Genomic DNA, 14,276 nt, shown 5'->3' with positions numbered 1-14,276 from the left:
ACTCACATATACTTCCCAGTATAGTAGTTAATCACCATCAAATTATAGGAAGAATCAAAGGTGAAATTGGTATTGCACACCAAAACATATCACAATCTGACGTACATTAAGAATTTAGGTCAGAGATTTGGTTCTACTAAACTTACACACGATTCCACAATTTTCTACATTCGTTGGCTAAATGAAGTGCACTGTCGCAACTTTTCAAGTTGCTACGCACCTACTATTCAACAACATTGGTTCGTGCTGGTATAACCCTCTCTTCCCGCTCGGACGTGCCTGGCAGGATTCCCCCCAGATAGCCGGCAGCGAAATAAAAACTCTGGCAGAATTTCTGGGGGTCCGGCTGGCAGAGCGCTGCCCAGCCGGCCGGCTCAAATGCAACAACCGTTTCTGGCAGAATTTTTCGCCTTACGGTTATTAACGGTTTTTTCTGCCGGATTTCTGCCAGGCACGCACCGGCAGGACCGGTTTTGCACCGCTTCAGGTTTTGCTTGCATTTTTTCTTAATTTTTTTTTAATTTTATGTAAATTTATAATAAAAACATGTCTGGAGACATGAAATCCATATTACTTACCTTGTTTGAAACCAAAATCTTTGTTTCTTCCTATTTTTTCATCTGCCAAAACTATCCTTCTTGGAAAAACATAAATATGGCGAAAATGAAACAACGATAAACAAAACAGAACCGGTGAGGCGAATCTGCCTGCCATAACTGGAAGGAGTATAGCTGAATTCTGGCAGCGCCATTTTGATAATTTTGACAGCTGCCGGAATCCTGACGGATTTTTGCTGGCTGCCCGTTTTTCTTCCAAGCGGGTTTAGGTATGCCTCTGCGCCAAAGACATTTTCCACACCCGGTGACCGATCAAGGGATCGATCGAATTAACAGGTTACGCAAGGACAGGCAGAGAAAGGAAAAAAAGACATTAGCGAATTGTTATACGAAGTTAGTTCTTATACGAAAAATATTTAAAATAGCGAGAATTTGTAATTTCCTATCAACTACGTGGCTGTTAAAATATATTGCCGAACTCATACGGTTAGAACAAAGGCAGTAATTGCAATCGAAGCCAAGAATTTGCTAGGTTTAATCCAGCAGCTGAAATACAAAAAGAAGAACAGAATCCCTCCTTTTACGTTGAAATCACAACATTTTAAAAAATCCGTTTTATCACGATCGGGGGCTTACTGAGGTATGTCGAAAGCCAATCGGATAAAAGGCTCCTGGCCAGGTGTGAGTTGTAAAGCCTGTAATGATCCAGATAACAGCCGGATGGTTTGCTGTGACGACTGTGGTTTATGGTATCACTTCAAGTGCGTGGGCGTTGATGAAGGCATCGAGGATGTGGACTGGAGTTGTGCAACATGCGAAGCTAAACGTACAGCTAACAGCGCATCCGTCATCATTACGGTACCTGTACAGGGTGGAGCGGAACCAAGGTCAGAGGAAAACCAAGTGCAAAACGAGCAACTTAAGCAGTTTCAACTAAAAATGGATCAGATGCAGAATAAATTTGAAGAACAGCAGCGGGCCTACGAGAAGCTACTTCGTGAAAAAGACCGCGAGTTGCAGAATGCTGTCAGTGATTTGCACCACCAGTTTCAGCGTCGAATGGAGAAGCGAGAGAAGCAAATACGAGAGGAGTTAGTTGTTCCATCCGGTGTTCCTCCACCTAACGCGAATTCAACGACTTTAGGAACGGAAATCCGAGCAACGGGCGACGTGTATAAAGCGATCGAGCGGATGGAAAGACAACTTATGGAGATGGCAAGAAAGCAAGATGTCCAAACGAAGTGCCTTGAGAACCGAGTGAAAGCGATGGAAATCGGTGAATCTATCCCACCGAGGAATGATCTTGCGATCGAAGAAGAAACAGTGAACACGGCTCACGAGCTCAGCAGAAGTCAACTTGCCGCACGGCACGCAGTTGCGAAAGAACTTCCTTATTTCTCAGGCAATCCGGAAGAATGGCCTCTGTTCATTGCTACTTATGAGAGTACTACCAGGATGTGCGGTTATAGTGATGAAGAAAACCTACTTCGACTTCAGAAAAGCTTGAAGGGAAAAGCTCTAGAAGTAGTGCGGAGCCGTTTGTTATATCCAGCAGGGATCGAAGGTGTCATAAACACGTTAAGGACGTTATTCGGCAGGCCGGAAGTGATTGTACACTCATTAGTATGCAAGATTCGGGAAATGCCCGCGCCGAAGACAGAGAAGCTTGGAACTCTGATCGATTTTGGCGTCGCCGTCCAGAATATGTGTGCAACGATCGTGGCTTGTGGTCTAAACGAGCATCTTTGCAACGTGGCACTCCTTCAAGAGCTCGTCGAGAGACTGCCACCAACTATTAAGCTCGATTGGGCGAGATTTCGTCATGCACTAAATGCGGTTACACTGTCGGACTTTAGCAAATGGCTTGGTACGCTCGTGGAAGCGGCATGCACAGTAACGGTTCCGTCGTCAATAAGCAGCTACGCAGGCAAACCAGAGAAACGAGGTCGAAGGGAGGAAGTGCACGTACATGTCGAGACGACTTCTAGTCCATCTCTTGTTCCAGTGGTTCCTTTCAGGACTACGCCGAAGCCAGCGTTTACTCAGTGTGTCCTTTGTCACGGAGAATGCGGAAATATAGGCTCATGTAAAATGTTTCGGGAAATGGATATCGATGCTCGGTGGGCAGCACTGAAGCAGCACAAGTTGTGTCGTAAATGTTTGACAAAACATTTCGGAGCGTGTACGGTTAGGCAAGCTTGCGGAAAGAATGGTTGTACTTACATGCATCACCAATTGTTACACGATGAGGCCAGATATCAACGACGAGAGCTTCAACAAGCATCACTTCCTCGTGGTAGTTCAGAGACATCCGTCGAAACCTGCAACACGCATTCAAGTAACGTAGGAAAGGTATTGTTTCGATACGTCCCGGTGCTTCTACATGGACGAGGCAAGTCTGTCAGTACGTTCGCCTTTCTGGACGATGGTTCATCGGTCACACTTATGGAACACAGTTTGCTAAAAGAACTAGATATTCAAGGTGAACCGTATCCTTTGTGTCTCGATTGGACATCAGACTATCAACGGCAGGAAATGAATTCCGTTAAGCTTGGTTTGGAAATTTCGGGAATACACGACACTAAAGTGCATCGGATTCCCAAAGTTCATACTGTCCAAAGGCTGGCATTGCCAAGGCAGACCCTTGCTTTGGATGAATTGCAGCTTCGCTATCCATACTTGCATGATCTTCCGGCGGATTCATATTACAATGTCGAACCAAGAATATTGATTGGAATCGATAGTTTCCATTTGGGGCACACGTTAGACAGCAGAGAGGGGAAGAAAAACGAGCCGATTGCCACCAGAACACGCTTGGGATGGATAGTGTTTGGACCCTGCTCTGTAATACCCCAAATTAGTTACATGGCACATCATAGTTTTCATGTGTGCCAGTGTTGCGAGCGAAACGATGCTGAGCTGCATAAAACGGTGAAAGCATACTTCGCCTTGGATAGCATTGGGATCGGGCACAACATCAAGCCACTCCTATCAAAGGATGATGAGCGAGCGCAGCAGTTATTGAAATCTCTAACTCACGTTAAAGACAGAAGGTACGAGACAGGATTGCTCTGGCGCAACGATGATGTCCGACTGCCTGATAGCAAACCTATGGCTGCGAGACGGCTGAGCTGCTTGGAGAAGAGAATGCAACGAGACCCTGAAATGGCTGAATCGTTAAAGGAGAAGATTAGAGATTACGAGCGATGCGGATATATCGTGAGACTGACTGAGAAACAACTATCCAAGAAATACCCGCGTGTCTGGTATCTGCCAATTTTCCCCATAGTAAATCCCAATAAACCAGGAAAACTACGAATAGTTTGGGATGCGGCTGCGAAGGTTGCGGGAGTATCGTTGAATTCGTTTTTACTTACTGGGCCGGATTTACTTCTCTGTTATCCGTGCTTCATCGCTTTCGCGAATTCAGAATTGCCATTACCGGGGATATACGGGAAATGTTCCTACAAGTGATGATGAATGAAAATGACCAACAATGTCTGAGATTTTTATGGCGAAACGGTGAGCTTGACCGTGATCCAGACGTTTATGCTATGAAGGTGATGATATTTGGGGCAACGTGTTCGCCGAGTTGCGCGCAGTATGTAAAAAACCATAATGCACAACGATTCCAGGACCGATTTCCAAGAGCAGCTGAAGCGATAGTGAAGGAACATTACGTCGATGATATGCTCACTAGTGTGGAAACGGAAGAAGAGGCGATAAAGTTGGCGAAAGAGGTCCAGTTCGTCCATGCTGAGGCTGGTTTCGAAATACGCAACTGGCTGTCAAACTCAAATCAAGTACTGCGGGAGTTGCAAGCGACACCAGGTGTAAAAAGTATGAATCTGTTGAGCGAGATGGGGACAGAAAAAGTTCTGGGCTTGTGGTGGTGTACTGTTACTGATTCATTCACCTTCAAAGTATCCCCAAGGATTAACGCGGAACTACTTAACGGTCATATTATTCCGACAAAGAGGCAGATCTTAAGCACGCTAATGATGATCTATGATCCTTTGGGATTCTTGGCAAACTTCCTGATGTTTCTGAAGATATTGCTTCAGGAAATATGGCGTAGCGGTGTGAATTGGGACGAGCCAATCAACAGTGAACAGCGGGAGAAATGGCTGACGTGGGTGCAAGTTCTTCCGAGAGTAGAGATGGTTAGGGTGCCCAGATGTTACCGGACGAGGAGTAGCATCAGTGAACGAAATTCGATTCAGCTCCATGTCTTCGTTGATGCGTCTGAGAATGGAGTTGCTGCGGTATGTTATCTGCGTTTCGAAGAAGGTGGCGTCGTGGAATGTGCACTAGTCGGGGCAAAAACAAAAGTAGCTCCACTGCGATTTGTGTCAATACCCAGACTGGAACTGCAGGCAGCAGTAATCGGCGCCCGCTTGGCGAACAGCATCACGGAGTCGCACAAATTAAAACCTATGCAACGATTCTTCTGGACGGATGCGCGAGATGTTCTTTGTTGGCTAAACTCTGATCACCGGAAATATAGCCAGTTTGTAGCGGTACGAATCAGTGAGATGTTGGAGTTGACGGAGCAACATGAATGGAACTGGATCCCATCAAAATTGAACGTTGCGGACGAGGCTACAAAATGGCAAAAGTTACCGGACCTGGCTCCTACAAGTCGTTGGTTTCGTGGACTGGAATTCCTGTGGGGCCCCAAAGAGGGTTGGCCTGATAATATATCAAAATTTGGTGACACAATAGAAGAAAAACGTGTAAAAGTACTACATCACTTCGAAGAACGTGCGATATTCGAATGGGAGAAATTTTCCAGATGGAAACGGTTGCTACGTCATGTGGCTTTTGTGAAACGATTCCCAGCTAATATACGCAAGAAAATCGTCAAACAACCTGTTGAAAGCGGTCCCCTATCCCATGAGGAACTAAAAGAAGCAGAGCTGACTATACTTAAGTTCGTTCAAGATTCCGAGTTTGCCAGAGAGATTCAACACTTAAGGAAATCTAATCCATTGCCATGGAAGAACGTGTTGCCCAAAAATAGTTCATTGTACAAGCTTAGCCCAATTCTTGAGGTAGATGGGTTAGTTCACATGAAAGGTCGCATAGATGCTTGCGAATTTGTGGAAGAGTGTACGAAACGCCCGATATTGCTGCCTAAGTGCCATCCAGTTTCGGATCTTATTATCGCCAGCATTCACCAACGATACTGCCACATGAACCACCAGACGGCGCTCAACGAAATCAAGCGTCGGTTCTATATTCCGAAACTTCGTTCGGTGTATAATCGTGTTCGTAAGAGATGCCAGCTTTGCAAAATCCGCCAGGCAAAACCAGCCGTCCCTGAAATGTCCGCTCTACCACCAATGCGGTTGAAAGCCTTTTGTCGGCCATTTTCATATGTAGGCATTGATTATTTTGGGCCGATGCACGTGGCTGTTGGCAGACGCACCGAAAAACGTTGGGGTGTGTTGATTACTTGTCTCACTGTTCGAGCAATACACCTCGAAATTGCGCACACCCTCACAACAGATTCATGCATCTTGGCCATTAGGAATTTCATAGCCAGAAGAGGTTCCCCCTTGGAGATATTTAGCGATCGCGGAACGAATTTTGTTGGTGCAAGCCGTGAATTGAAACAGGCACTACAGCAGATAGATCAGGACAAGCTGATGGAACATTTCACTACAACGGATACAAAATGGTCATTCAACCCGCCAGCTTCTCCGCACTTTGGTGGCGTATGGGAACGCCTCGTTCAGTCAGTGAAGAAAGCCTTGAAACACCTACAACTCACACGCACACCTACCGATGAACTATTAAGAAACATGTTGGCAGAAATCGAACTAATTATCAATTCTAGACCGTTGACTGAATTGCCACTAGACGATGAGCTATCATCGCCGCTAACCCCGAACCATTTCCTACTCGGGTCATCAGACGGTTCTAAGCCACCGGTCACATTCGAAGACAGTAGCTACGCCCTGAAGCACACATGGAAGATGTCGCAGGTCTACGCAAACAGGTTCTGGAAACGCTGGATAGCTGATTACCTGCCAATGTTAACGAGGAGAACAAAATGGTTTTGTCCGGCGAAGCCCATAGAAGTGGGAGACATTGTCGTGTTGGTGGACGAGACACTTCCAAGAAATTGTTGGCCGAAAGGACGAATCATCGACGCCATCTGGTCCAAGGTTGGCCAGGTTTGAAGAGCTATGGTGCAAACAGCTAGCGGAATATTGGAGAGACCAGCCATAAAACTCGCCGTGTTGGATGTTGGTGCGATTGGGAGTACCTCGGATCAATGATCGCGAAGTACAGGGGGGAGTGTCGCAACTTTTCAAGTTGCTACGCACCTACTATTCAACAACATTGGTTCGTGCTGGTATAACCCTCTCTTTAGGTATGCCTCTGCGCCAAAGACATTTTCCACACCCGGTGACCGATCAAGGGATCGATCGAATTAACAGGTTACGCAAGGACAGGCAGAGAAAGGAAAAAAAGACATTAGCGAATTGTTATACGAAGTTAGTTCTTATACGAAAAATATTTAAAATAGCGAGAATTTGTAATTTCCTATCAACTACGTGGCTGTTAAAATATATTGCCGAACTCATACGGTTAGAACAAAGGCAGTAATTGCAATCGAAGCCAAGAATTTGCTAGGTTTAATCCAGCAGCTGAAATACAAAAAGAAGAACAGAATCCCTCCTTTTACGTTGAAATCACAACATGCACTACACAAACAAAATACAAGTGAGAACACACCAATTCCATATTAAATTTGCAAAAGGGCGAATAAGATTTGTAAACAAACTTTTATTTTGATGGTTTCTTTTAATTTACTACAATTTCAAAGCAGAAAACAATTGCAATTACTTCTACGAAGGGTAAAAATTTACATTAACGCATATTTTTCATGAATTTCCACTCTGCAGCAGACTAATGAGCGAAACAAGTTTGTTTACAAAAAACACTTTCGCCCTTTTGACGAATTAATATTGAATTGTTCAAAAAACAATTTTAAGCTTAAGCCAAACATGAACGCAAAAAACAACCAAGTCCATTTCAGCCGCCAGAAAATTTGTCTAAGTGTTGAAATTGCCTTTAAATCGCATTCGCAAATTGCTAGGGGCAATTAGCACAGGCGAGTTGAGTTAAACGTCAAACTGTTTAAATCGCCTGACCATGTTCGTCCGCATTTTTTTTACCGGGATTTCAAATGTGTTCAATATGAAGACAAATCTCGACAAACATATGATTACGGCCTAAAAGCCAACTGTCAAAATCCACTTTGAATGGAAATTCCGGACAAACCGTTACACGCCAATCACAGATGTTGGTAGTAAACGAAAGAGAAAAGTTTTCTCTTTCATAAACTGCTGTGAACTGTGTTCGGCTAGTAACGGTTTGTCCGGAATTTCAATTCAAAGTAGATTTTGACAGTTGGCTTTTAGGCCGTAATCATATGTTTGTCGAGAAATCTTCAAATCTGGCATCTCTGATAGGAACGGCCGCGCTTCATGAAACACCGCGCTTAACCAATCTGTCATAATGTTGCAAATTTGCATAACAAAGGGCTGAATGAGTAAGCAAGTTCTTCCAACTCTTCGTTATCCATCGTTTTGCGAAGGTTGAGTATACCAGTGATGCAAGTGATCCCAAATTCATCAGGTTCAGTAAAATTCAATCTTTTTAGACTACAGAAATGATAAAATTAGTTTAATTAGCTATAATTGCCAATCAAATTCTGTTTGTCTTTGCGTTTAAACCAAAGTGGGAGGCTTATTACTACTGCAAATAGAAAATACAAGTACTAAAGACGCTGAATGCCTCTGGATAAAGACTCGCCAACTCTATCTTATTCTTATTTTTCATCAGTAAGCAGGGTGGCCAGACCTACCGATTTATCTGTAGTCCTACCGATTTTGGTCTTCCCTACCGATTCACAGACGACCAAGGCAAAACTACCGATATTTTGTTATTCCTACCGAAAACTACCGATTTTTATTGATTTTGGACACATCCTACTCAACATTTATTTTTTGGGTTAGATTTGGTCAGATATCTGTGTTGTCAGTATTTTACAATTTCAGTTCAATACTACGTTTTTGGGACAACAACCCGGCCTACCGGTAACTACCGATAAACTTTTAGTGACCCTACCGATATTAAGGAATTCTATCTGGTCACCCTGTCAGTAAGTGTCATTCCAATCGAGCACGAGACCTGTCAAAAGCCCGCAATCCGAAGAAAATCGCTTCGAATCCTTCTGGAACGAGGGCCATTGACAGGTCTCGTGCTCGATTGGAATGACACTGACAGATAAATGGTAAACAAACGATTGACGTGTCGAGTCTTTATCCAGAAGGATTCAGCGTCGTTAACAAGTACTAGTTACACAAAAAACTTGCTGGCAACCTTAGAGCAGCGATTAGTAAGCAGTTGGTGCGTCGTGTACGTTTCGGTGAAAAGAGTTCTATGCAGATCATTTCACACACACACGAATTGGGGGTTTGTTTTCCTCCAGCTGTCATATATAAAACTGTCAGTCAATTTGAACATTTGAAGTAGCTCGCCTAAAGTATTTATAATGGTGTTGTAATGATCTATGCCGCCGTAAAATTTATTCCGGATATGTGCAATACTGATTAGTTAGGATCCATCATGAAAATATTCCGACCGAAAAGCTATTTTCGATTTGTTTTTCTCCACTTATGACAGGTGGAGGAAAACAAATCGTTGAACACACTAAGGTTCACCAGTACGTTTAAACTTGGCTTAAGCGTTAAGCGCGAGTGAAGAAATCGGCCCTAATACAGTTATAGATTGTTAAGTACTCTATGTCTCAATATTTTCCCAATCTTCCGTTGCACTGATCGAAATCGATGATGTTAGAAAATTTTTCCATGGAGTGATGCACACAATCATCGCAAGAATTCTTCCATGAAGTGATGCACACAATCATCACAAGAATTCCATTTAAAAATTACATTGAAATTACTTTACACACGCAATTGAACATTGTAATTGCAACCGTGTGAGCATGATGTGTTTGAAATGAAGCGCTTAGGGCCAATTTTAGGGACGTTGCGATATTTTCGATACTAGTACGGAATCGATACTTTTGTTTCCGATACTCGATTTTTTGGTATCGATACTTTACTGATATCGATACAATCATCACGATAGCGAAAAGAATCGAAAGAACCATTAGTTGGAAGTATTAAATTCGGAATTCTGAACGATTTTGGAATTATTTCCGAGTGAAACGTGATTATTTATTCAGGCTAAACCATTGCGGAATCGGTTGTTGCATTTGAGTTGCTACAATAACTGGAGCACCAATCGCATTTGATGAAAAAATCGATTCCGAGCATTGCCCATTATTTGACAGTCCATGAGATTTCTGATCAGCCAATTATTTATTGTTTATCTTTTCTGACATTCGACGTCTGACAGAATCGTCGACTGGATCCAACATCAAACGAATCAGACCAATAAAAGATATTTGTCAAACGGGATTTTCTGTTCGCAGGAGCAGAGCAAAACGTTAACTGACAAAACCCACTACTGAATTTCCAAACAACGGTTTGTAGATTAACTAATTCAGGGAATTAAGCTACTGTAAAAGTGCGGAATCGAATGGCGATACTTTCAAGTATCGATACTACACACAGAAAAAAAATATTGGTAAAAATAAGAGTGTTCCGCTCAGCCCGGGGACAACTTGACAGCTCCCATATATTGAACTCATAAGCAAATTTTGTGGTGATTTGGTGATGTCATGGCGGCTCGAATGGAGCAAAATTTGAAAAAGGCGCATCCCATTTACTATTTTCCATATCTAAAAAATAATCAATTTAAGCATTTCTTTCATCAAATTTATTTCGCTGTTCACATTAGAAACTGCCCTCATTCCCCCATACTTAAACAGAAACATAGATTCCATTTGGAATTTAAAAAATCCGAAAAAAAATAAATCGATTTTCGGAAATACAAGAAGATGACTTTCAAAATCAAGCCACTACCGCTTATATTGGAATTTCCGAAAATCTTCCGAAACTAATCAACATCTCCTAAGGCATGAAATCCTCCGGTAGAGCCGAGGAAAATGCCAGAATAATTCTGAAGGGATCCATACCAAAACCATCGCAACATCTTCCGGAAAGAATTATTGCAAAAGTCGAACAAAACTCTGGCCGAAGTCGAACAAAATTGTACATTCCTGGCAGGATTCTTGCTGAAACCGAGCACTACTGGTTTGATGCCAGAATTCTGATAAAAGCACACAAATTTTATTCAAAACCAATTTTGCTAAATGTGTAGAAAATCCTATACATATATTGTTTATTCTCCCAATCAAAATGCTAGAATTCTTGACGTTCTTAATGAACTTGAAACAAGATGTCGCAGGTTCACGAATTGTTAAGCTTGGTGATTTACTTTCATTGGCCAAAAAGTTTTTCATTTATATTTCATTTATAACACCAATGATTTACCGATTACAAACTTCACACAACAAGAAAACCAAAACATTTTTAGGAAGGAAGAGAGCCGGTTGCTAAAAACATCACCTTCCAGCTAAATCTTTAATAAGATTTATGTAGCTTTGCTGACGGTTTCCAATCAGGGATAAATTTATTCTCTAATAATATTTTTTTTCTTTATCCACATTTTGGAATACGCTTTTTCTAAATGTTGTTCTAGCCGCATTGACGGCCTTCATAACATACGTAACGAAACACGCTTTTCTCTTGAAACTTTTTCGTGTCGTTGTTCGTGGTAGTCGTACAGAAAAGGCATACTAGCGCCACCATCAAATCGGTGGTACATATATGAAACAAGCACTATCTGTCAAGTTGTCCCCGGGCTGGTTCCGCTCTTAGCAAAAAACAACCAACGCCAACTATTGTTGAAAGTAAAACTTTTAAATTAATCAAGAATAATAATCAAAGTAAAAGTTTTCCTTTTAAGCACATGAAGAATAGTACTCAAAACAAAAGTTTTATTTTTAAACTAAGAGTATGTGTTGGTTGTTTTTTGCTAAGAGTGAAAAACTCTTATTTTTACCAACATTTTTTTTCTGTGTGCGATTACGATTATATTGAAAGTATCAGTACTTGCATTCGATACCAGTGTCGATTCTAAGTATCGATGTATTTTAATATCGAAACGTCCCTAGCCAAAATCCTTCAACTTTTAAACCTACACTCAAAAAAAAGTAAACGTTATGCCTATTGATTTTACACATAGATTTTTGCAATTAACGGAGGCATATAGACACTATTTGCTGGTACATAAACCCAATGTGTGTATTTATAAGAAATATTAATCTTACATGCACATTTCATAACTATTAGGTACATAAAACCCCATTCTATAACAATATGCACATATAACTTATGTGTGTGCATACATAGTTTATACAGTTGACACATAGAAGGTATGTGTGCGCGAGATAACAATAGCATTTCTTCTTCATATGAATTTTAAGCGGTTTGAAGCAAATAGAATTAACGTTTGGATTTTTTTCAGTGTAGTTAAACGGTGCCTTAAACCTGGTTTAATGTTGAACGTTGGGTAAAGGAATCGCCCTTTACTAAATTGTTTTGTGCAATTTATTTATTTTCCAGTGTAATCAATGTAATTACAGCGGCACCCATCAATGCCCGCCCTGTACAGACGTCTAATTTAAAATCATCAACAACCCTGATCCAGCGTTGTCAGATGGTTGTATATGATATCGAAATAACTTCAAATAAAATATCGGCATTAAAATATGTATGCGAGCCGGAGTTTACACGCAATCGGTGATAAATCATAGTGGTTTTTAATACGTAATAAAATTTCACTGAATTTAACTGGTTTCAGTTATGGGTTTTGTCCTTGAGTTCTTGGTAGATACCACTAGACAGGTTTATGATTCAATTTCCGGATTATTTATTAAGGAAAGTTGAGGACACTTTCGAAACAACTTTTGATTTGCTTTCAATGCATGGAACCCCATTATATAAAATGTCAGTTTTGTGAGGTTTCATCACGATTTTCATCTGCCTATCAACGTTGAGGACTTAAATCGGTACACAAAATCGATAAATCGGTCTCTCTGGCAGCATTGTTCTGCGCTGCTATCGCGTCAGCTGACAATTCCGATCGTGGCCCACTTTTGACAGTAGCTCCACCATCGAAGCCACCATTTTGTGGATTTTGGTCAACGAAATTTGCTTCCGCTACGTACGTGTATTCGATCGGTACCTCTCGTTCACTCCAATGCCAAACCCATATCCAGCTATCCCGTTCGCTCCGTTCGTCACTGTATTTTTTCCTAGCGATTCGATTCAAAGTTGGTTCGATTTTGCTGACTGAAAATCTTTGATTTTCGCTTGCTTTTTTCCGTATCAGGTAATAAAATTGGTGTACAGAGTATTCATTGGTGCGTCGGTAATCGCGGTGAAGTGAAATTTCTGATGAAAAGTGTTGGGAAAGTGCTATAGATACCATAAAAGGTTTTGGGTTTTTTTTTATTCGAGAAAAAAGGGGAGATTTCTTTTTTCCACTGTTCCTTTTCTCACAGCTTTACGGCTGTATGTGCGAGGCTCTTGCGTTCCATCTAGTCGCAGCAACAGCAGAGGAAAAAAAATATTGGTCGTGAAACCCTTTGCCAGTCAGCAGCAGTGTTTGCAGAAAATCATCTATTTTTCAGAACATTAACACCAACACAGGTTCATTTTTGTCCCAGATGCGGACTGTGTGGAACATAACGGAAGGAAAATGAAAACGGAGCTATGATTGGCACAGGCACAACTACCAGCAACAAGGATACAAGTTTTTAACAGGTCGTTGGGTGCGATTCTGTAACTTTTCCTATTGTGCAAATTTCCTTTCTAGTGGAGGTTTCAGATAAATTCGGTTAATTTTGCGATACTTGGAGTACGTAAGTAGAGTTTTTTTGTTTATCAAGTAAATATATGCAGAACTCGAAAAATAATATGGCTGAACGCAGTCGAAGCGTATGATTTTAACAGCAGTTTGAAATTGAATCAGTTTCAGCTTTATTCATGAATCATTTTGTGGGTTTGTCAGCCTGTTGAATTTGACCAAATTTGATGTTCATAAAGCATCGAAAGGTCTTGGTTTATTTTAGCGTGACGGATTAAATTTACATCTATTTCTTAACTGTTTAAAACCATAGCAAAATGCAAGCAAATCTTGTCAATTCAGCAAAAATAAGTCATCATTTATTTAAGTTGCCAAGCTTGACAATCACTCAACATGTAATTTGTAATTTTTAATCGCACCTGTTGGTTTTACCATTTTCTCAGATCAAGGATCTTTTGAGACGTAGTGTTCGGTACAAGGATCGGTGAAACAGATCACTAATCGCATATTGTACCATATTTAGTTTTCCGTTCATCTTCTCAAAAAAACCTTCATATCTTGCGCGAAGAAGATTTTTCCGAATGCAGGGATTTCGCAAAGTTCGCTGAGCCGATTCTGGTTCTAGAGGAAGCTGAATAATCGCATAGTATATGTCTTGGTGTTACCTCCACATGATGGAATTTCCCACAGGCACTGTTTAGCCTTTCACATCTACCTATTGTATATCCTTAGGTATAGCATCCGTACCCGATGTGGTAGAAGAGATATCACTCCTTAAGAAACGAAAAAATAGTACGGTAATTGTTTACTTTAGCTACTTTTCCCCCTGTAAGTGGAAAACATGTTTTTTTTTCGTGA

The 14,276-nt window shown here is 41.4% G+C and overlaps 3 protein-coding genes across 8 annotated transcripts in view; all 3 read left to right on the top strand.

Annotated features, from left to right (window-relative positions):
- The first annotated feature begins 1,199 nt into the window (after window positions 1-1,199).
- Window positions 1,200-4,031, top strand: LOC131679750 (uncharacterized). The gene has a single exon (XM_058960494.1). The coding sequence runs from the start codon at window positions 1,200-1,202 to the stop codon at window positions 4,029-4,031; it is 2,832 nt and encodes a 943-aa protein (XP_058816477.1).
- Window positions 4,032-4,111: 80 nt separating this feature from the next.
- On the top strand, window positions 4,112-6,745 carry LOC131679749 (uncharacterized). The gene has a single exon (XM_058960493.1). The coding sequence runs from the start codon at window positions 4,112-4,114 to the stop codon at window positions 6,743-6,745; it is 2,634 nt and encodes an 877-aa protein (XP_058816476.1).
- Window positions 6,746-12,802: 6,057 nt separating this feature from the next.
- Window positions 12,803-14,276, top strand: part of LOC131681277 (transcription factor SPT20 homolog) — a 137,107-nt gene continuing 135,633 nt past the window's right edge. For 5 of the 6 annotated variants that reach the window (XM_058961999.1, XM_058961996.1, XM_058961995.1 and 2 more), the window contains exon 1: window positions 12,803-12,941. The gene's annotated coding sequence lies outside the window, so the exon portion shown is untranslated. Of the gene's footprint in view, window positions 12,942-13,242; window positions 13,474-14,276 lie in introns of those variants that run through there. The other variant, XM_058961993.1, reaches the window with a different exon arrangement.

This window comes from Topomyia yanbarensis, chromosome 2, assembly GCF_030247195.1.
Source record: "Topomyia yanbarensis strain Yona2022 chromosome 2, ASM3024719v1, whole genome shotgun sequence".
Lineage (NCBI taxonomy): Eukaryota > Metazoa > Arthropoda > Insecta > Diptera > Culicidae > Topomyia > Topomyia yanbarensis.
The sequence above is the reverse complement of the archived record's forward strand: the minus strand, read 5'-3'. Positions and strand labels throughout refer to the sequence as shown.